General features: G+C 28.7%; 1 protein-coding gene across 2 annotated transcripts; it reads left to right on the forward strand.

Moving 5' to 3' along the window:
• Positions 1 to 1226: 1226 nt before the first annotated feature.
• Positions 1227 to 19527, forward strand: LOC106791416. Of its 2 annotated transcripts, none has more exons than XM_014757035.1 (8): positions 1227 to 1880; positions 7309 to 7578; positions 8048 to 8963; positions 9472 to 9623; positions 10754 to 11003; positions 12898 to 13119; positions 13488 to 13683; positions 17545 to 19527. In XM_014757035.1, the coding sequence occupies exons 2-8, from the start codon at positions 7336 to 7338 to the stop codon at positions 17552 to 17554; spliced, it is 1989 nt and encodes a 662-aa protein (XP_014612521.1). In that variant the 5' UTR covers positions 1227 to 1880; positions 7309 to 7335; the 3' UTR covers positions 17555 to 19527. The 2 variants fall into 2 exon arrangements, with proteins under 2 accessions (XP_014612521.1, XP_014612522.1); XM_014757036.1 differs by having other exon boundaries at positions 7315 to 7578.
• Positions 19528 to 25277: the final 5750 nt, after the last annotated feature.

Here is a 25277-nt window from a genome sequence, read left to right on the forward strand (position 1 = left end):
TAGCAACAGATACTTCGTACGTCATTTAGAATTTTTTTGTATTTCGATCTATCAATTAGTTTACTTTTCTTTTTTTTTTTTGCATCGTATCAGAAATGAAAAATCAGAGTTAGTATCTTTTATTATAGTAAGGATTACAATGCAGTGCAAGAGAGAACAATATTATATGCAGTTTTCGAAATTTCGATTAAAAAGATACTGCACGTTTAGTGGTGCAACGATTATCCTGTTGGGAAAAAATTAGGGCAACATAATGGCACCGGTTGATACTGTTAATCGTTTCATAACAATGCGAAAAATAATTGATTAATTGAATTTATCAAATTCAATTAATAGATTCACGATTATTTCAAAGTATCTTGAATTCGAAATATTTATAAATTATTTTTATTTTCCATTGAAATAAACGAAATCTTTTTTGCGAATTACCTAACAGCATTGTTTAACACACATCGTTGGATATAAAATATTTATTATATTTAAAGCAATATGAAAGAAACATAACATGCCGCAAATGCTTCTTTTGATTATCCGTATTAAACGACGTAGAAAATGATTTGAACAGAAACTTTGTCAGCAACGAAATGTACTTTGAAATAGCTGTAAGAAGACTGAAATCGATGCCATAAATGGACAATAGATAAACCTGCATGTCTACAAACCTAACCGACTTGAAGTTATACATAGCGTGGCGTGGAAAGAACTTATGGGACAACCTAATATGATAAGTATGAGCATGCGTAGATAAAATAAAATGTTTGAAATTTCTTTTCTATTAAAAAAAGAAAATATTATCTTTGAATATATCGAAAGTATTTCCAAAAATACCAAATTTTAATCGTTCGTATTTTTTAATAATATAAATTTTCCAATAATTCCTTTCTATATGAAAAAAAAAAAAAGAAAAAAATAATTAAACAAAAAATACGATAGTATTATCGAAGATATTTTTACATATATATATATATATATATATATACATAATATGATAAGAATGAGCTCTCGTGTACAAGTAAAATAAAATCTTAGAAACATCCTTTCTATTAAATAAAAAAAAAAAAAATAAATAAAATAGTATCTTAGAAGATATCGTTAGATAAAAAAATATAATACGATAAAAGAATTAGGGTAAAAGAAAGATTTGTGATATTTTTGTTTTTTATATTGAAAAATGAATGCACAAAAATAAAAATAAAATAATATATAAATGTTAGATAGTAAGGTAGAGTATAGGTAAGAATAAAATGTTTTCGAGATATTGGGGAGGAATAATCGAAAGTATCTCGAAAGGTAAAGTAAGAAGTAGATGTGGTAGATGTTCTCAGGATGGATAAAGATGATTCGGGGGTGAGAACGAGCTAGAGGGAGGGTCTGTACGTTTCGTGATACGCCCCGCGTTATATGCTTGCGCTCCTTCGAACGAACCGTTCAGTTGGATTCAAGCCGCGAACGAGGTAACTTCTGTGACGCGAAATTATTTTAACAACAATAGCCTATTTCCTTTAATAACAAACTCTCCAAGTTATTTGATTATTCAGAGTAGGAAACCAAAAAGAAAAAAAAACAAACAAAACTAAAAGAAAGAAAAATAAAAGAAATAAATAAAAATCACATAAATCGTAATTGTTCCCACGTTACGAAATATCATCCCCTGTTTCGATCAGAATTTAATCTCGTTCGATCTAATTGATATTGACCTTGAACGTTATTTCGGTTCTTTATAGTGAAATATTTCTACGTAAGGTTTAAGTGAGAGTTTGCCCCAGTGACGTTGTAAACACACGGTAGATAAAAGAAAAAGAAAAAAAGAAAGAACGAATATAATAATTCACCCCCGAGACAGCATGAATCCAAAACTTCGTTCATCTTTTTACTCGGAGGTGAGAGATTCCGAGTTTTATTTGAATTTATTTATTTTTTTTTTGTGTGTTTTTTTTTTTTCTTTTTATCGAATAATTATGCGATTAGATCGAATTGTTTACGTGTTGTATCTCTTTTAATAATTATATTGTCAAGTATATTAACGTCGCAATATTAAACACCTTCATCGATTGTTTCTACGTTAGAAAGTTCTATGTTTATCTATGATAATGTTTTAAAGTTATTTTATCGTCACGTGAATAAAACGTTTACGTGTTTTCAACACTGATCGTATCTTTTTACTCTTCACAGTTATGTTTTATTTTATTTTTTCTCGTGTTTTCATGTATTCGATAATCTTTTAATTAAGAATTGTGTATTCAAGAAAAGTAATCTAAAATATCCGTTTATTTAGGAAAGAAATAATCGATATTTTGTCATGACAATGGCACAAATCGGAATGTTGAATTATAGCAAAAGGGGTTTTCCATTTGTTGCAGAAAATCAACGAATATTGGATTGTTGCATATTTTTAAATCGTTCGTTTTAATCAAAGTTAATTTAGTTTATAAATAAACGTATTATAAACAACACAGGAATGAAGTTAAATGAAAATACGATAGAGGGAAAATAGATAGAAAATATCTTTAACTATTTTCCTTGTAATCAATTATTTTTCGTATAATAATAATAATAATAATAATTATTATTATTATTATTATTAGCGTGGTACCCACTCTTCTTCTTATACGTATGTAGAAATATAATTGTACCTTTGGGTCCGCGTTTAAATGTACAATTAAATTTCTGCATTCGCATAAGAATACTCGTGTTTTAAACGGATAGTTGTTAATACCGTTCTTACCATTTTAAGAACATTCACTGTGATAATTATCGAATAACCATAATCGTTAATCGCATCTTATTCACTAATAATTTTATTTAATTGCATGTATGTGTTTTTGCATCTATTTAAAATTGTTTTGAAAAGAAACAATGGTATTACCAGGTTCAACTATGATATCGATTACGATGAGGTATGATTAAAACTAACGTCGAACCGTTATATTGTTACTTTGATTATTATTTGATTTTTAAAATACATGGGGAAACAGAGGAATTATTTGGATTTTATTTGCTTTTCTTTTTTTTTTTTTTAATTTGCTTTAATCCTTTTCGGTTTTTTTTTTTTATGAAGAAAAAATAAAAATAAAAAAAACGATATGTATCGTTAAAACGAATCGAGTTAATGTTATACGATATGTAATAAGTGACGATGATGATTGTTGCGTGCACAAATGAAAAATCCCGAGCACGCACGCAATCCTTTGGTAAATTTAACGTTTTGCCTTGTTTGCTTCTCGGCAAAAAGATAAAATCATTTTAATTGATAACCTTTGAAACACGTCGCTTTATTTTTATCGAAACGCAAAATTAAAAAAGAAAAAAAAACACGTTGTTATTATTTTTTTTAGCTTTTTTTCTTGCCCGACACACACAATTCCCTTTAGCAAGTGATCTTACATTTGCATTAAGATAAAAATTTCTTCGTATTGTTTTATTTCATTATTCGTGATGCACTGAGAGAGATTAAAAAAAAGAAAAAGAAAATGCAAAACTACATACATTAATCATAATAGAAAAAAAAAAAAAAAAAAAAAAAAAAAGAAAAAAAAATACGTAATTTTTTTTTAATTAAAAATATGAAGCGTACGATTTTAATACGAGAGAATGCATACCAGGGGGTGGATTGGAAAAATTTGAGCTTCAATCAAAACACAGCAGGTTTTATTTCTTTTTCCTTTTTTTTTTTTTTTTGTTAATTAAAGTGATATTGATAGACAAAAAATGATTTTGACTATGTTAAATTTAATATTTTTCAACCCACTCACTTATATATATTTGCATAAATATATATACATACATATATATATATATATATATATATTGAAACTATGAAAAATATTGATAATTAATTTTTGATCTTTTTTTTTCTTTTATTTTTGTCGAATAAATATGTGATAAGGTTGACGATATGAAAGATAAATTATACTAAAAGGTTCTTGCAATTTCTTAACCCTTCTCGTTTATAAAGATGCTTTTGGTTTTCCAGCTTCTTCCACTAGATTGCAAGGTTATGCACTTATAAAGCTAGATCGTATTTATAGGTAAATGCAGGTCACCGACTTCTTTCGTTTAAGAAATTAATCATACGTTAGGAGATGTATATCTTGCAGTATGGTTGAATGTGAAACATTTGTTCCGCATGTGTATATGGTTAGGTACAATGTACATCATCATCACGAAAACTTAACTATGACATCGGATTTATCGCTTGATATATCTTTGATAATTTTCATGCTCTCACGAAATTGCATGAAAACAATTGCACTTAAGGTGGTGCCATGCATGGTGGACAAATATAATTTCGTGTTTTATACACACACACACACACACGCAATCAAATATTACTTTCTCTAATTTTCAAAATGTTTTTATTTCATTGTATCCTACATTTCGTTTTTTTTTTTTTTTTTGTTTTCTATAAACTCAAATTACTTGTACAATTTTTGTACAACTCGCAAAGTTTTACGGTTCTTTTTTTAAAAGTATTAAAAATTTTGTCCGGGAACGGTTTAACTCGAAAGAAAATTCTTTATCTCTCGTGTGTACTCGTATAATAATAAAATATTACGATATTATTAAGTTTTACGAAGAAAAACCTTTACTTTACAGAAAATATGTTCTAAATTTTTCGAAATTTTTATAACAAATGTACACAGTGGATTAAAGAAAAAAATTTAATTTCTTACGCGTGCCTCCTACGTAACTGAATATTTAAATCTCAACGAGTTATCCAAAGTAATATTTCTTCCGATTAATTTAATATATTTATAAAAAAAAAACAAAAACAAAAAAAGTAACTTTCAAAAAACATAATTAGAAAAATAAAAAAAGCTTTCATTTCGGCCATGACAATTTCACAGAGGGTGATTGAATTTTAAAGAGAAACAATAATATACAAGGGGGGTTTTAAATAAAGAATTTCCTTCAAATTGGTTTGTTGCTTTTTTTTTTTTCGCTTTTTCTATTATTTTTCCTCATTAAACTCGCTCCTGTTTCCTTTTTTCTTCCCCCGTTTCTTCTTTTCTTTGACTTCACCTATTTTATTACCTTCCTTTTTTATATATATATATATTCTTTCCCTTTTTGTCTTGTTTTTTTTTTTTTTTAAGTTAGAAAGCTCGTATAACTGTAGAGGGTTGTAGGGTAAAGTAGGTGGTTTAGAAACAAATGGATTTCAGTAATTCATACGAAAAGGATGATAAAAATGGGAATGTTTAAAGAAAGAAAGAAAGAAAGTAATAAAAAGATGATAGAAAATGTTATGAAAAGAAAGGTAGAAAAATCCGGTCATTGATCCGTACTCGGGTTAATGGAATCTTTGTCCGTAAAACCGCAGAGAATATTTTGGTCGTTCGATAAACGCCCACCGGAGTTTTTGTTTGGTCGGTGAGAGACAGTCAATGTGTTCATCCCCGATGCAACCACCACCACATTTTACTTTTAATCATATTGTTTTACGACGGTTCGATTGAAATCCAACGATATGTGAGGAAAATCGTGGTGGTGGTTGGTTTAAATGTTCCCATATAAAAAAAAAAACAAAAAAAATAATAATATCAAATAAATAATCTCCAACCTATTTTTTTTTTTTTTTTATCAATATTTTCTTCTCGTCTCTCCCTCGTTCTCTCGCACACATTTTTTTTATTCGCGAACGAATCGAATCGTAATAAAAATAAAAAACTTTCTACGATTTACACACACACACCACCGTTGTCTTTAATTTATTTATTTATTTAAACGCGAAGGATTTCATTTACAAACGATAATTTTAATGATCGTACAAAATGAAATATAACAAATGAATTCGATATTTACGTTACGGTTCAATTGGGTATTATTTTAAATAATCGTACTGGGTATTAGAGTAAATAGTGCAAAATAATGTTATAATTTTCATTCCTTTTCTTTTTTCTTTTCTTTTTTTACAAAAATACAAAATAAAATTTCTGTGATTGATACGTAAAAATGATAAACGTCAAATAAAAAAAAATAAAAAAAAAGATATATATATATATATATTAAAAAAGGTTGAATAAAAATTGGTTAGCAGGTTGAAGCAATAAATTGTAAGATGAAGGTACGAGACTTATGACGGTTGTCTCATTTCTAACCTTCCAGGTTACTATAAGATTATTTCTACGTGCAATGGTGCGTCGACACTATAGAATAATAAGTCCCATGGAAAAAGTGTTGGAAAGCGAATGTCAAAACACAGAGTGCGTAGTATATCTCTTGAAGTTACATGTAGAGAAGGGTTTACAACGTGAGAGAGATATGTTACCAAGGGCTTATCTCCTAAACCCAGCAATATGTCATACAAGAATGCTTTGTACAAGGATATCGTTATCCCTGCTCCCACATGTAAAGTCCCATTCTCAATCCCCATTCCTATTCCCATTCCAATATTCCTACCACCTACCACCAATCATATCAACCCTAAATAGTTTGAATGTTATCATTATAATGAGATTAGAATAGGAACCTTATCCATTTTGTAATAATATAAAATTTAATATTGGTTTGTTGGGGTAACAAAATTTATTGTTCGTATTTTGTTTAATCTCTAAAATATTTTTCATATATATATATATATGTATATTTCTTTTTATGATTTAATATTATTCGGATTTAAAATATTGTGTTCTATCAATTTTCTATTCTATTTGTTTTAAATTTTTCATGTTATTTTTTTAACTCCCTTTCTTTTTTTTCTAAGGGGATAATGTATAACGTTACATTATTTTACTTCGAGGATATTGAATTAATTATTTTTCGTGGACGTCATTATTATTACGGTTAATATATCAGGGAAAAAAGTTTATTTCTTTTCTTGTCATAATTAGTAAGTTAGAAGAAGCTGTATTACGATTGTAAGATTGAAGTGGTTTGCTTGTGGTATAATTAAAGAAGTTTATTGAGCGAATAAAACAAATTTTAAGTACTTTATAAGTGTTGAAAGTTTTCTAAGGTTCTTTTTTCTTTTTTTCTTTTTGTATGTAAACTTTTATTTGTAAGGAATATATATATAAAACTAAAAATTGTTTTAAATGAATATAGTAGAACGACTTTTGTAATTTGATTAAAAAAATTTAATTAATTAACAACAAACTTCTAATTCATAGATATAACATATCAACATTGTTATATCAATTGAATTAATATTGATCAAAAAAAAAAAAAAAGAAACATCTTGCAAGATATTTAAAAAATACAATATATAATAATGTAAATGTAATAAAAATAATCTCGATACGAGTGGATGAATTTTGATGTGGGTGAAAAAAAAAAATGAACAAACAAACAAAATTATTGTTAAAGTTTTAGAATTGAGACAATGTGTACGTGATGTTACACCGAAGCGCGTCGTCGCGACGCCGTAGGGCGTCACGAAGCATAGCAAATTCGAGTCATCCTGCTGGTGCATCAACAACAATTCCTAACAGAGGACGACGTGCAAGCGTAGCTACCGAAAAGCCAGATCTTTTGACTCAAATCAGTCCCTGCGGAACTATGGAAAGGCAGAAATCACCAAGAGGAAGCGTCGTACCAAATATAGCCCTCGACGTTCAAAATGATTTACCAGAAGAGGTTGTGTTATATTACTCACCCACCCCCTTTTATACTTATATTTCACTTTTATAAGACGTGCATGCATGCCTTCCGAGACCTGATTTCCAAAGAAAAATTGTTTTCCCCTATTTTCGAAGTTTCTTTCGAAATATACTACCCTACACAGCTTGTTCTAAGAAAAACTTTTATTCTTGAGGGTTTTCTCACGGTACAATAACATTGCCAACAGAACATTCCCGTTTCGTTCAATAACACGAACGAAGTTCATATTATCGTAAAACATAAAAAAGAAAATAAAATAAAAGAAAAGATTTTTTTTTCTTATTAACGACAAATATAATTGAAGTAACATACAAATAAAATAAATTTAACTCGGGATAGATCCTTTAAATAAAAATAGGAAATAATTTTATTGAAATATAATATGAGAAAAAATATTAGAACACAATCTTAAGATTATATTATATTTCTTTTGTACAATTTTTAGGGAAGTGGCCGACGGATTTTACCAGATTTGGATTACGGTGGATCTCGTAATAATTTAACACCAACAGATATAGGACGAAGTCCGCGTAATTCTTTGATACCGGAGGATTATTGCAGAAGTCCTCGTGGTTCATTGATACCGGATGTTGGCCGAAGTCCGCGTAACAGTTTAGTACCAGAAATAACTAGATCGGCGAGGAATAGTTTGACTCCAGATACACCACATAGTCCAAGACACTCGTTGGTACCCGACGTGGCCTATAATCGCAGTCCGCGTAATAGTCTGGTACCATTGGGTAGTTCGAGGACATCATTGATGGCAGAAAATGGGACTGGGACTGGTCATTTAAATCGTAGTCCGAGACATTCCTTGGTACCTGATACAAACAGAAGTCCAAGAGGAAGCGTTGCCAATTTAGAATTTGACCGTAGCCCACGTGGCTCGATTTGTCCAGAAATGGTTAGAACTGGAAGAGGAGGTGGTTCCACGACACCTTTAGAAATCGATAGAAGTCCGCGTGGTTCGTTAAGCTCCGAATGCGCGAATCAGAGTCCGCGTGGTTCGATAGCACCTGATCCTAATAGGTCTCCAAGGGGTTCCATAGCACCGGATTCAAATCGTTCACCTAGAGGATCTATTTGTCCCGAGAGTAATCGGAGTCCACGAGGATCTATAGTAACACACGAACAAACCAATAGATCTCCTCGTGGTAGTATCGTTGTTAACGATTTGGAAAGGCATTTCTCAAGAAATATCGTAATCGGCAACGACGAGGAAAACAGAAGTCCCAGGGGTAGTATTGCTCCTGAGGGTATTGATAGAAGTCCTAGGGGTAGTCTTGGTGGTGGACTCGATAGAAGAACTACCAAAAGCAATTTAATGTTGCAGGATCCTAGAAGAGCTTCCGCTGATCAAGGTGAATTAGTTATCTTATATACTTACTTACAAGGAAACCTTACGAATGGCTACCTTCGTCGAATAATTCGTGAGGATACATCTATAAGGTCTCCTTGTTAGAGTAATTAGTAAAATAATTGTTTGTTGGATAGAATTAACTATTTTGTCGTTGTTTAACAAAAAATAACTAATTTCTTATTGTTCTGTGCATTCGATAATCAAAACAAAATCATAACTCTTTTTAACCCCTTTGCGTTTCAATAACGAGTCCAGCACTTTATTAGTTTTTTTATATCACAAAATGAATAATGACGAGTCGTGCAATTAGAATTCTATTTGAATGTTCTTTCAACATGCACTGACCGTTTCTTAACCGTGCTAAGATTTTGAACAATTTGTTAGAATTATTTAAAAAAAAAAAAAATGTAATATTTGAGAATTCATTTTTAGTGAAGATATGTTTGATTTAATGTTTAATAATTATAAATGTCTAAAGTTCAAGTCTCGAATGAATTTGATTGTCACAGGTACTGTTAGAAGCCGCAGTTCTTCGCCCTATCGTCAAAAGGATACAAATTGTAGTAGCGTAAGATCAACTGGGAACGGTGCTCAAATTAATCTTGCGTACGGTGGAAGTTCTTGGACGGAATCCAGGCGAGCTAGTAGTTCCGTTTCTCAGGTATGTAATTATTTACCTTTCTACTGGGAACGTACAGAAATGTTCCCAATCAATTTCTAATCTTCCACTACGATATCTCTAATTAGTTGAAAAACTCATTCGGAAAATAGAATCTTAACGAATCGACTACTAAACGTTGAATTAATTTTTACAAATATATTTCATTAACATTAAAAAAAAAAAAATAATTATTATTTATATTACAATATTAAAATAATATATACAAAATATTGTATAAATTTTTGTGGTGGAGGGGGAGAGAAAAGAAAAAAAAAAATCGATTGTGTCATCGCGTATGCGACATGCACACAGATTAACGTATATGAATTATTCATAAATATTGTGTGTTGTAATTTTAGCGAGGACAAATAAAAATATGAGATAATTTTAATTCGAAAGTTAAGCTTTAGGGGAAAAAAAAAAAAAAAAAAAAGAAAACAGGATGGAAATAAAGAGATGGGAATGTTGGATAGTGCATCATATTTTTTTCGCAACATATTTTCTGTTAGATTCAGAAACGCGCGTTATGTGCGAGCTGTAGTAAACAGGTTTAGTTCTTTGTGTTGTGTATGCCTTGGCAAGAATTTCGTTAGACGACAAGCGCTAGATGGTAACGCTGTTTACCAAATGCATTTTCTCGCCTGGGAAAAAGACTCTCGGTCGGTTGGTTGCGCTCAGAGAGCTTTGTTTTATACTGCTTTTCTCTCCTACATCCTTTTTCAATTCGTCTATCCTTTTTCTTTTTTTTTTTATTCCATCTTTTCTATTTTTATGTCATTCCTCGAACGTTGGCGGAAAATACCAAGAAAAAAAAACGTTTAATAAGAATTTCTTCGGCCTTTCATACGATTGATGAAAATTAAGCAAAAGTCTCTTGTCGATGAAAGAATTGTTTTTTTTTTTTTTTTAATTATAAAATATAAATTAATAATTCATTCTCTAATCGAATAAAAGACAATGCTTGAGTATTGGTTTTATGATTATTAGACTATGATTAGATTATAATGAATATTTAAATGAAAGTTTTCCGTTTTTGATTTGGATAAAGACAAATCCTAAATTTTTGTTCAGTTTTATCGGATTCCTTGTTAATGAAAATATCGATGAAAAATATGGGATGTTAATTGTAGTTTTCAGGTGACGAGTCACGTCGATTGTGTGCCGGAATTATCAAAATTCCTGCGAAGGGTACTTCGGAGACCACAAACCTCGGAGTGGCGACTTATGGTTCCGTGGTCTTCCAACTGAAGGACGCCCATCTCGAGGCCAACGGCACGTGCGACTTTGTTCTTCGTGCTTTAAGGGTCATTAGCAAGACAATGATAGTAACCATTTGTCTTGCAATACTTTCTACGATGCCTATTCTCATGTTCATTCTAGGTAAGTTTTAATCTATTGTTATTTGCAATCTTTTTTTTTTTTTTCTTAACACCCCTTCTCTTTCAACAAAACAGAAATGTTTTCCTCGATAAACGTTCTTTTTCATAGGAGATTTATGCAATATTTCAAACAAAATAAAGAAAAAAAATAAGTAGAAGAAAAAGTGAAGGATTTTTATCGTTAGGAATATATATTGTTAAATTTATTTTAAGAGATATAATACTATCCGACTTTAAAAATTTTCTATAGTCAGTTTAACTTTATATGTCAGTACGTATCACCAATGCTTGCTTTACAGTTTGATTTAAACAACTTCCTTGCCTTATTCTTCTAGTTTATTTGTTTTCATTCAAATAATGTTTACGCGAATTAATCGGAATTTTGATCGTTCCTATAAAGAAGTAACAATTGTTTTTAAATTTTGTTTCATTTGTAGAATATAATGATTTAAGTTTGATTGACATTGATAATTGGAAATAATTTTTAATATGATACCATTGGAAATTAGTCCACAATGTTTTTTTTATTAAATCAAATTCTTGTTTAAAGTAATCGTTCGTGCATCGACATTTAGACTATCATAGGGGAAAAAAAAAAAAGTCTATTTAAAAATCATCCAATCGTCGTTCAATACTTTAATCATTAAATCGACGACGTTTTGCGTGTTAAGCGACAGCTTTCGTGATCCTTCGTATTGAATGGCAGAGTCCTTTTGTATGCATGAAAGCAAAATATCTCTCCATCGATTCGTTCGTTCGTTCGAAAAAAAGAGAGAGAGAGAGAGATGGTGCAGTGAATATTTTCTCTATCGTGGAGAAAAGAGTAGAAGGAAAAAGAAAAAAAAGAAAGAAAGAAAAATAATCTGAAAGAAACTCGATCCTGTCAATAGTCATTTTACGTAAAGTAGAAAAACTTGTGTCTTGATTAAATCAAATGAAGAGAGGACACACACAAAAAAAAAAAAAAAGAAAAAACAATTAAATTATATTCAACGTCACGTTCGATTATAATAATACTCCCCCGACGTTTAAGAGCTTTTTCTTTTTTCTTCTTCTTCTTCTTCTTTTGCATTACGACGACCACTAGTAAAAATACTTTAAAAAAAAAAAAAAAAAAAAAAAAAAAAAAGAACTTTCGTCGGTAGTTTATCCGACTTTAGTCGACACTCGGGAAATCTTCCGGGAGCATAGGGATCGAAGGATTAAATTATAGAGGACATCCGGCATCATTGCAAAGTTAATTGGTTCTCTTGGGGCTTTAAAGCACGCGATCCGATATCTCGTGACACGCCTACAAACAACCAAAGATACGAAACCTACGAATGAACCTTATATATTTGTGAAGTTTCTTAATCGTATATCTCATGACTAAGTGCACGGGCACGCAAATTCTTGATCTTATTTAATACCAAGATGATGTTTTACCTTACAATAGAATTAATACGAAATTTCAGTATTTCCTAAAATCGATAGACTATAATATAACGTGTGCGAACAGTTGTTTGAATATGCATGACTCAACTGCAATCACGTTTCAATAGATAAACCCTTATCGTTATCCCAAATATGTAACTATTTCGTTCCAATATTTTCTACTTTCTTTTTTTCTTTTTTCTTTTTTTTCCTATCTCTTATAATACTGATGAACGAGTACATTAAACAAGAATTTGTATAATATATTCCACGAGATGACAATTATTCAAATCAAAATTTTTAAACAACGATAATGTAACACGCGTTGTAATTAATAAGAAATAATATTTGTTTTTTTTTCAATAATGCCACACCTGTGTGCTTTTTTATTTTCAAACGTTGAAAGTTTTAAAAAAGTTTGTTAATAATAAAATAATATTAATGTCGTAAAAATGTATTGGTTAAGTTTATTTACAATTTAGGTTTGCAGTTCATCAAGGACTGCCCAAGAGAACCACACATTCCTGTTTATATGGTGGTCGGTGGTACTTTGGGAACCGTTAGAATGTTTTGGTCACTTTACTCTCAAATACGTTCTAGAAGACCGGAAGCTCTTACAGTTCCTAATACCAGATCTTATGTTTCACCAATGAAGTTGGCTTCAATAACCCTTTCGTGCTTCCTCGTCGGTTGGTTTGTTTTAGGTAAACTAATTCAAAGACAGAAAAACTTTAATAGAACGATAATTTTAACGGAAGAATTAACGATTCATTTGAAAAAGAATCCAAAAAAAAAAGAAAGTCGAGTCGATTAAATTTATGATCATAACGTGTGTTTGAAAACAGAATTGATATTTTCTAATATTTTATACATTTTTTATTGTGTTCACACACATACCATTAGTCGTCATCGTGAATTCGCAAAATGATTGATCCGTTTTGTTCTCTCGATTTATTTCATTTATCATTTGAATTGTTTGAAAAAAAAAAAATAGAAAAAAGAAACAAAAAATCATATCGTCATCGTTTATTGGTTTTTCCATGCATCACGTGTTAGGATTATTGTTTTCCAGGTAATTATTGGATACTGAGCATCGAATGGCCAGAATATACACCCTTGCTTTACGATCCTGACAGATGGTGCCACAGAACCCTTTACATATTCTCATTGGTCCACCTTTGCGTCGTTTATGTAGTTATAGCAGTGAGCTTTTTACTTTCTCTCGGCCTAGCATTTTGCAGAATTTTCGCCTGTCCTTGGCCAGAAAGGTAAGTCCACGTAATAGTAATATTATTATTATTATTATTATTCTGATTCGATATTAGATAGTTTATTGATTATTTTACAATAAAATAAACTCGTTCACTCTTGATACGATTCATTGTGGGTTTTTTTTAAACGAAACATCATTTTCAATACTTAAGTTTAGAAATTAGAATAATATCAAACGAATAATTATGTGAACAATTAATTAAAAATTATTTTAGGAATCATAAAAAAAACATATAGATATAATTTATTGATTTTTGACTAAATGAATAATAAAAAAAGGGTTCGAATTAAGATACAATATTAGATGTTGCATAAATCGATAAAATATAGGTACTTCTTGCTTTCCAACCCTTTTCTTTCTTTTTTCTTTATCTTTTTTTTTTTTTTTTAAGAAGTAAGCCGTTGAAAGTGGAAATTGATCGGACTTAAAGCTTGTCTCGACCTAATCGATATCAGAACTTCGTTCGCTTTTATGCTTTTTCCTTATACATTTTATGCATTCGCGCATCGATCGTCAGACAAGTTTAATTGACATTCTTCACTCCTATATACATTTATATATCATTTATACTTATGCATATTTAAAGTGTACAATTGTATAAATAATTTGATGCATCTCGTAGATTCATAACCACAAACGTTTGTCTTGAAAAGATATTTTGTTTGTTATTTCTTTATTTCTTTTTTTTTTTTTTTTCTTCTTTAACGATAGTAATGATTTCTCAAAACGAGAGACAATCTCGTCAAATCTTATTCTCAATAAATTCAAATAAGATTAAAAACTTGATTGAGAAATTTCATGGCACATAATATCTAGAATAGAATTTTTTTAAATAAGTTTCCAAGTTAAGGAGTGAATATTTCAAAAGGATTAATACTTTATTAATTCGTCAAGGAACTTAAATGGATTGATGATGCATCCTTTAGATAAGAATATTATTAATGTGTATTATTATACTTTGACATATTGAGATTATTTGACGCTTCAATATAATAAATTGATGTTAGTGGCACTCGAGACGATCATACCTTATCGTTTATAGTTCCCTTAGCTTATCTAAAGATCTGCATCTGTTATAGTGTTCATAGAACACACTACGTTGCAACTATAATGTTTGCCGTTGATGGAAATAATGGAGTAGAATTGTGTTCACGAATCGGTAAGGACTAGTTTCGTACGTGTAACAGGAAAGGGTAGGGGGATGAAAAGGAAAAGGTTTCAATTAAATATCCGATCAAAACGAATTTCATCACTTGTAATAACGAATTTGACGAACGAACGAACGAATCAATGCGAAAAATCATTCGATGTTATTGCGTAGAACCTTTGAAAAGAACGATACGTCGATCGATTGATCGATTCAACTCTTATTGTTTAGTAAAAATAAGATAGAATGGAATAGAAAAGAAAAGAAAAGAAAAGGAAAAGTAAAGAAAACGCATCGTGTTCGGGTTAGAGTAAACTAAAGTCTCGAGGATCTCGTTGATAATAATAATGCTTAAATGCATTATATGGAATCATCCCATTGCAAGACCCCTTCACGACCCTTAACCGATTCAACGATACACTTTTCTTACTTTTCATTATGTATAGGTAACGTGTATTGACAGTAGAACAGAATAGAATCGTGAAAGATTATCTGCCATTTGTCAAACATGAGTTTAGCTTTTCTTTTCCTTTTTTTTTTTCTTTTTTTTTTTTTCTACTCTTACCTGATCGAAGGAAAGATCAAAATCAACAAGGAATTTTCTATCGATATTTTTTCTCTATCGAAAAATGAATCGTACGTTCGTTAGCAGTGTGTTCTTTGTAGATTTATGATTAAAATTAAATTTATCGATCATTCTTACTTTATTACTCTACTTATAATTATTCGATATTAATCAAATTTATTTTCAATAATAATTAGAAGATTAATATTAGTATATAATATACACTGTATAAAAATAATTTCTTAATTACTCTTGAGAAATAATTCAAATAATTCCTTAAGGAGTTATACATCCTATATATGGAAACACTAAACCAACTAATAAGTATTATACCAAGTGGATATGTTACATCGTTTGTCAATGTGTTGAAAACATTAATAAAATAAAAATGGAAGTTTGATATATCGTTAAATGACGTATCCAATTAGTATCATACTATATTAAGCAACCCCTTTCTTCATCAATTCCCTTATCCTACTTTCCAAAATAATTGTATACTTCTTATTGAGTTCGTAGCGTGTGAGATAAATAAATGGTTATGTGTTTCTTACCAACCAGCTGTTAGCTAGCTAGCTCATGCTCTCGTTTCCTCTTCTGACGTTTTTCCCTTGCGTTATTGCGAACGCTCGATAATGTTTCGAGGGTAAGCGCACGATCGAAGAAAGTAAGATAAAAAGAGAACGCAAGAGAATGGAAAAAAGTAAAATGATAGGGTGAAAGAAAGGGTTTTACTGAACGGAGGGAGAGGGGTAGGGGTGGTAATGGTGATAAATCCTGCGAAAAGAAAATTGGCAAAAACGTCAGATGGATAAACCAAAATTGATCTGGTAGAATTTTTTCTATTTTTGTTTTTTTTTTTTATAAATTCCTTTTTCGCAAAGATTACCCTTTATTTGGATTTTTTCATCTTGCAATCGGAATAGTTTTTTCCCCTTTTCTTTTATTTTCTTTTCTATCTCACTTATCGAGCTTTTTCTCGTGTTTACAAATGTTATTTTATTTGTATTTTATTTGTATTTTATTTGACTTCGGTATGCAACGTGCTATCTCCGTGCCAATGATGTTAGTGAAAAAAGAAAAAGGAGGCCAACTACCAACACGTAAAAATAAATGCACGAAATAGGGAGCAGAGTTTTACGTTAAACCCAACCCCCTTCCAACCACCACCGACTGACTATACTGTCATTTTGTTTCTTTTCGTTGGAGCGCGCTCGTTTTAAGCTACATTTTTATTTCCTTCCTATCGGGGAGAAATAAATTCACTATCTTTTCTTTTTTTTTTTTTTTTTTTTTTTGCCTTTTTCTTCATCATCTTCTTCACATTTTTACTTATCTTTCTTTATATTAGGTAATATAGTTTCTTGTGTATACATCTTCTTCTTCTTCTTCTTCTTCTTCTTCTTCTTCAAAAACTGTTCATTAATCTTGCATGTTTACGTCGAAAATCCAACATGACAAATTGAGATTTATTAATCATTTTTATTTCACAATTTGACTAACTCTCGTCGTATTTAATAAAATTTATTAAATTATTATTATTATTATTATTATTATATATATATATAATTTTTCTTTTTTAGAGTATAATAAAAATGTGTTCATCAATTTTGAAAGTTTTTGAAAGAAAAATTATTCGCAAAGACAAATTTCAATTTATCGCATAATTAATGTATATCTCTTGTTTATTAATTAAATTCTTCATACATCATAAGAAGTTTTACGTCGATTATCTTACGATGGAAATTAATTATGTTCCATTGAAAATCCCTGTATTAGATTATAATATATATATATATGATATCAACGTAACTCATTGTTCGCCTCTTTATTGTTTTTAATGAGAATAATATCATATTACATTTTTCAAATGAAATTTGAACAATGTGTAACGAAAATGGTGTTATACGATGGCGCATTAAAACTTTGTAAAATAAAAAGACAAAAACAAAAATGTTATTTATTATCAAATAAAAAATATACAAAAATGTATACGCAATGAAAATGAGAATATTTTCGTAAATTTGTTGGAAGGTTTTTTTGTTTTATTTTTTTTCTTTGTTTAGTGTGTTGGACAAATTTCTTCAAATGTGTACTTTTTGTTTCCAAATTAATGATCGATTATTTTTATTTGATTACTTTTTCAGATACAAATAACCACGGCGTTCGGTTAGATCGAGAAACACTCGTGACAAGTTAATGGTGGGTAAGAGATACAAAGATCGAGATTTTAACGAAAAGAAAAGATTGAAGATAGTTCAAGGAGTTGTTGTTCTTGATGATGATGATGATGATGACAACGACGATGACGATGAAGAAGGGAATTCAAACGAGCGAGGTAATGAGGTCGTACAAGAAGTGAAATATAGCAGCAAAGTACAATTTCGCGCGCCTGATATCATTGAATTATGAAGGAACTAAAGAAATGGATAGAAAATAATAAATTGACTCGGGGAGGAGGAGGATGAGGAGGAGGAGGAGGGGGAAGGAGAAGGAGTTTGGTATTTTTTTTCTTTCTTTTTCCTTTTTTTTTTTTCTACGATCGATCGTAACGCGGAACCAACAAGGGATGGGAACGAGCCGTGGGAAACAAAATCAACGAGAAAGCAAAAAATTACGCGAGTAATAATTTTAAAAACCGCTCAAAATCCAAGGTATATTAATTAATGAAATGAATAAGCCAAAATTCCGGATGTTTACCGTAAAAATGAATGGATTGCAAAGTTAACAAAAAAAAGAAATCAAATATTCGCGTTAATTGATTTCGATCGAATGTATTATCAAGGATTAATTATTATTATTATTATTATTATTAATGATTTATAAAAGATTATTTATGAAGAACACGAATCGTGTATTTTATCGCATACGAAAATACTTTTGGAATAAGTAATGAAATTATACAATAAGAGAATGATACTGTGAAATATATACTCCGAAAAAAATTAATTATTTATAATTAAGTAGTAAAGGCTCGTTTTTAATCGGACTGTCGGAACGAACGAACGAAAAAATTCAACAACGGGAATTGTGTTTGACGACTGTAAAAGTGAACAGACAAAATAAAAGGATTGTTAATGTGAAATATGTCAATTCGACGAAAAATTCGTCGACGTATTTGACGGGGCGTGGGGTGGGGTGGGGGGGGGGTTGGAGGAATTAGGAAGAGAAAAAAAATTACGAAAAAAAAAAAAAAAGGGAAAAAGAAAAGTTTAAAGTTGAAAACGGATCGATAATCTAGTCAAACGTTTTCTCCCACGTATTATTTGTTCATTGTATATATATATATAAAAAAAAAAAGAGAGAATAATTGTTGGAGAATGAATCTCATTCGTGGGGGGGGGAGAGAGAGAAAGAAAAAAATATAATAAAATACAAAAAATAAATGAAAGAACAGACAAACCAAAAACAACAACAACAACAAAATCGTTTATTAATACGATCGTAACGAATGTTCCTTATTTTATTCATTCGCAAAATAAAAACCACGTGTGGTATTATTAAAAATCACGTAACGTGTACGATGGACCAATACAGAAGCAAACAAACATATGAAAGAGAAATTACTAAACTGTGGATGATAATGCAACAATAATAAGAAGAAAGAAGAAGAAGAAAAAAAACGCAAGAAAATTCCCGATCGAAAGATTCAATATCTGAGGAATATTTTATCTCATTTATTTTTATGGTTTTTTTTTAATAATTTGATCAAGGCAACTTTGCATCTCGAAATAATTTCTATAATTTATATTTATTGAAAGTAATTTTGATTGATTTCCTAATATAAATTTCAATCGAGTATTAGAATTTTCATCAAATTTGATTTTTTTTGATTGGAATCAATTAGTATTAAAGTGTTTAACATTTTTTTTAAACAAAATAAATTCATATTAGTATTTTTCTTTAACGACACCGGACACAACCAACCATCGATCGTTTTTTTCTCGTTGTCATAGTTATCGTTATGACGTCGATGTATAGTCTGAAATAATCGTTTCACGCGAAATTTGTTTTTTTTTCCTTTTATTTTATTTTTCATTTGTTTTCAACAAACAAAGATCGTAAGTAAGTGAGAAAACGTTTTTTTAAGTTCATACGTGTGCACGATTTATTTTAAAGTTTTGCAAAAATAGTGAAAGAGAGAAAGAGAGAGAGAGAAAAAAAGAAAGAAAGAAAGAAAGAAAAAATGTCAACCAATTAACGTACTTTTATTTTTCTATATTTTTTTTTTTTTTATTTTAACACAAGTGATATATAATTCTTTAATTTCTACTTGTATTTAAATAATTTATTTAGCAGTCAGATAGAGTATGTGTATTCCTGATTTAATTTTGGCATGAATCGTACGTGTATATGTGTATATATGTGTGTGTTTCTTTCTCTCTCTCTCTCTCTCTCTCTCTTTATTTCTCTCTTTGTTTTTTTTATTTTGTTTTTTATTTTTCTGCTAGCATGCAAAACATTGAGCTTTTAGCCAAAGTGGTATAAAAGTGAGTGTATGTATTTCAAATTGATATTTGTCATCGAATATAGATTTATTTGTATTTGTAATTTTGAAAAAAAAAAAAAAAGAAAAAGATCGAAAAATAATATTTATGCACGTTTGTAGATATATATTTTTAGACGAGAAACGTATGTTTCTACGAATCGGAAATATCAACTTAAACACACGATATATTACATATATTTATATTATATTTATTTTTATATATCACGAGACAGAGATTTTTTTTATATACTTATTTTTTTTTTTTTTTTTTTTTTTTTTTTTTTTTTTCTAGAGGAGAGATAATTCGGGTTTATTTTTGATAAAAAGCTATACATATTTTTTCTATTATTATCTCGCATGTACGATTTAATTAAGATTAAAATGTTTTTTAAAGTAAGATTATTTTTACTTTACGAGTAATTCATTTCCGTTTAATAGAAAATTAACAAAAATATTTATGTGCATCTCTATGCGTTCCATTTGCATATATGTATATTTTATTTTGTTCACGCACGAACAAATCTGACGTTCAAATCTAAGAGATATAATTTATTTACATGTTATACTTTTTATCAAGCAAGAATTTGTTTTCGTATTTTTAGAAAAGTAAAAATATCTTAATGTATACATTTATGTTTCTTTTTTTTTTTTCTAATTATATTCTTTTCTATTTTTATTTTCACATGGGCTAATTTGAAATGACATAATATAAAGCACATCAAGCTTAAATTTATATTTCTTATCAAACGAGAATTATAGTTTCTCGTATTTTTAAAACATCGAAAAATATAATAAAGTTTATTCAATTTTATTTCAGTTTTTTTTGTTTTCTCTCACACGAACAAATCTAAATTATAAACCGAAAATAACACGTAAAACGAGTTAATTTTGAATTTCAATTTATTCTTTCTTTTTATCAAACGTAGTAGAGGATTCATTCGTATTTTCAAAAAATTACAAAAAATGATCCACGTGCCACGCGTATTCCTATTTGTTTTGTTATTTTCTTTTTTTTTTTCCCTTCTCGTAAAACGCAATATTAAATTCGTAATAATATATTTGTTTTAAACAATTAATTTCTATATCTAAATAAAATTGTGAGATAATTCTCATGCACTTTCTCATACCAACTCGCGTAACACACGAATACATGGAACATATGTACACTCGAGGTTTCATTTTGGCAAGGATATTCAATCTAGCAAACACTGTATATAAATTTTCCGTATATCTAAAGCCTTTAATAGTCGGTCCTCTGCACGAACTCGTTATGCCGAAAAATCAACGTCAATTAAAATTTATATTAATGCTTTCAGCGGAAGATACAAATTATATATACCATACATACATTGATACATATATGCATAAATAAATAAATACATGCACATATATAAACGGGGCACACATGCAAGATGTATTTATGCACTGTGTCATGTTTTAGACAAGAAATAGGAGAGACAAGCTTGGTAATAATATTCACAAATGACACATACATATATACATACATACGGATACGCTCAACATACACATACATATATATACATACAAGAATACGTACAAATACATGATATACGCGTGCATGCAACAATACGTACAAATTTAAATACATACAAATACATACGTACATACATCTGAATATATATGTATATATATATGTGTGTGTGTATATGTGTATATAATATATAGACTCGATCGGTAGGCGTCCGGTTAAAAGCATAGTTTCCTCTTATGCTCGTGTTATTAAATGCGTACGTAATGGAGCATTATTATACCAGTATTATTATACTCATCTATCTCTTTGTACAAATTTGCACGATAATCCAACGATAAAAGCATGTTTTTAATTTTATTTTGTTTTTTTTTCTCATTTTTTTTTTTATTTTTTCTACATTCATTTTTATATTACGATCTACGCAGTGGTTCGACAACGGGTCCATATATTTTATCATTTGTACGAATATCTATATATTTACTCTTAAATATATATATATATAAATTTAATAATAATTATTATGAAGCTTTGTGTATATAAATAATATACCGGATGAGTCATTTAAAACAGGTTACCCTCAATAACTCGATTACTATTAGTAATAGAGAAAAAAAATCACGCGTGTCGAAGATAACTCGATTAGAATTTCGTGATAATTCCATTTAACTTATATGCTTACTTTTGTATTTTTTATTTTTATTTTTTTAAATTTAGGGAATAACAATATAGAAACTCATTGGAAACGTTTTTTAAGTCGCTTTAATTAACAGTAAAAAAAAAAAATATTAACATGGGATTATATCAAACCTCGAAATAATTTGACCACCGTTTTATTTCTATCACCAATATCAGCAACGATCGAGTTATTAGAATAACTAATTTTAAATAACACCCTGTATATATAAATAATTACCCTGCGATACGTGAAAATGTTTGTTCTATTTCTATTTAAAAAAATGTTTAAATGTTATTTCGGTAAATGAAAGAAAAATTCGTATGAATTACGAATGAGATAATATATCCTAATTAACGATACAACAACAACAAAAATATATAGAAATAAATGATTATTTTTCTTTTGAAAATATTATAATCTAAGTAGATTATCTCTTTCGTGTTATCTCTCTATCAACGAAACAAAATGGAATATTTAATATTTAAAGTATAATAATAATAATAAAATAAAATGATAAACGAATATATATATATATAAAATAATAATTGTGAGTATGTGTGATTGAATCGAATTGTGCATCGCGAATAAACGAATATTATTGGCATAATTTTATGTATGTATGTATGTATGTATGTATGTATGCACATGTGTGATTGCGATATTCTCGTGTGGTGACAAATGTTTAGATATACATTTGGATTTATTATACTTGTTAGAGAAATAACATTTATATACACGCATATACGTAACATACACATATGTAGACGCATACAAATATATATATATATATGCAAACAGTGGACATATGTAGAGAAAACATATTAAAATACGCAAAAGATAATATTTATTTCTGATTTTTGTATAGAAAACATTTTTCTAAGCATTCGAAAGACTCAAGAGAGAGAGAGAGAGAGAGAGAGAGAGAGAGAGAGAGAGAGAGATAAATGTATAATAAAATATTAAATTCAATACTTTTTCGAATGGTTCACGCACAAAGAGAAAAAGAATAATAATAATAAGAAGAAGAAAAAATAAAATAAAATATCTTTCTCTTTTTTTCCATTCGAAATGATGAAAATAATCATATTCCAATTTTAGATTATATAAGAGAGAGAATATACATATATAAAAAATGTTTTAGCAATCGATTTTTGCATATTGTATTATTAGAATAGAGAGTTTATTTATTTTTATACCAAATAGGAGTTCGATAGCACCATGATTATTATTACGAATATCGTTAGATTCGTTATATAAGAACGCTTATTGTTTTTATATATATATTTTTTTTTTTTATTTCTTTTTATTTTTTTTTTTTCAAAGTTTATCATCATTGTTAGTAGATTGTTAAACATTTTATGATCAATTGATCGCAAATTATTTGTCAGAGGGTGAGATATGATTTTGTGTGCATGCATAAGTTGAAAATAACGATGATGTTGGTTTCGAGCTGTTTCTTTTCTTTTTTTTTTTTTTTTTAAATAATTATAAAGATTGGAAAAATGTGTTATACGTGTTGTGAATATGTTGTTGTTAGTGTAATATAGGAATTAATAGGGATATTATTTTTCTTCGATTTTTCATTGATGTATAATTTGGTTTAATACATAAACGAACAAATTAATTATTGTTGATAGAACAAATACTTAAACGATAAAGAATCGATAGAATATAATTGAAAAATAACAATTGTGTAGAATCAATTCAATAGAAACGAGGAATACAATTAATATCGCTTTTGGAAAAACAAAAAATATGAAAACCAAATTAAAAATCAATAGGAACGAAGAAGAATCAATCCCTTTAGATCGAAACCAACACTGTAATACTTTGTTTTATTGATATTTCTTAACAATTTTAAATAATATTATATTTTTAAAAGAATAATATTGTGTTTGTTTAAAACAATTTTAACACCTGATGCGAGTGTGTACGCGTAAGTATTAAGATACGTCTAAATAGATACTAATGTGAATACTTGTTTGAAATGAATGAGAATTTTTTCGAATAAACGTAAATTTAAATTATGCATTAAAAAAGTATATTGATAACACATGCATAGACATATATGCGTCTCGTATAAGTATATAATTATTTAAATATTATTCTATAATCGCGCACAGACGCGTATTGTGGTCCAGGCTTTAACGTAGATAACGCACCCGCCGAGTAAAACGTCGACAATTACAAAAAAAATAACTTACGATTAATCGACTTCTGTTTTTTATTATATAAGAAACTACTTAATAAACGATTAGGTCAATTTTTAAATTTTGCAAATATAGAACAATTTCTGTTGGTTTTTTTTTGGATTTCACTTATCCAAGAAGCACTCGATCAATTTTTTACATCTAAAGTAATTTGGTTATCTTTTTTTTTAAACGCACATCATAAAATATAATTTTATTTATTATCTATGACAATTTAATACAATTATCTCTCTTCATTAAATTATTGTAAAAGTTAATTTTAATAAATATCAGTCAATTGACCGGTTTTATACGGTATATAAATAAATAGATTAATCTTAAAATATTAAATAGGTTTAGTATTAAATATTAATCAATCGGATGTTCGCTCGGTTGTATAATAAATATCGTCGCGAATAAATAAAAAAAAATGAAGAAACGAACAATGTGCGTGTGTGTGTGTGTGTAATATTCATATCAAAGAAAAATGTGTATTATATATATATTAGTGTATAATTATTTGTTCTATATAAAATAGTGATTGTTATTATAGAGAGTGTATTTATTTTTATTCATTAATAGAGATTATATATTATAAACAAAAAATATATAATATAATGAATGTATATTAAAATTAGAAAGAAAAACAAAACAAAAAAATAACACAATATTGGAAATATTTAACAAAATATATGAACATTTAAACACGCGACGTAAATCGGACGAGCATCCTTTTTCTTTTATTTTATTATTTTAAAATAGAATAAAATTATATATATATATATATATATTTATCGAGAAATAACGATTCGTTTATTTGAAATAAAATTGCCATCTTTTCGTGCAACAGACAGATACAATTTTCAGATCTAACGAATCGTAATTTCGTAAATAAACTTCCTGTCAACGTTGACGACTTAAAGGGGTCCAATCATTGCTCAGAATCATAGAACACATTTTCTGAATTATCACATAATCTTTTTGTAATTTATTTTATTTTGGAAAAATAGAAATTGAGTATCACATACTGTGTT

Source organism: Polistes canadensis, unplaced genomic scaffold, assembly GCF_001313835.1.
Source record: "Polistes canadensis isolate GaletaPanama2010 unplaced genomic scaffold, ASM131383v1 scaffold_305, whole genome shotgun sequence".
Classification (NCBI taxonomy): Eukaryota; Metazoa; Arthropoda; class Insecta; order Hymenoptera; family Vespidae; genus Polistes; species Polistes canadensis.

Excerpts from the sequence above, each read along its gene's own strand:
- LOC106791416 (XM_014757035.1), top strand. The coding sequence starts at position 7,336 with ATGTTACACCGAAGCGCGTCGTCGCGACGCCGTAGGGCGTCACGAAGC. Across the intron at positions 8,964-9,471 it reads AAGAGCTTCCGCTGATCAAG|GTACTGTTAGAAGCCGCAGT; the intron begins GTGAATTAGTTA and ends TGATTGTCACAG. Across the intron at positions 11,004-12,897 it reads TATTCTCATGTTCATTCTAG|GTTTGCAGTTCATCAAGGAC; the intron begins GTAAGTTTTAAT and ends TTTACAATTTAG.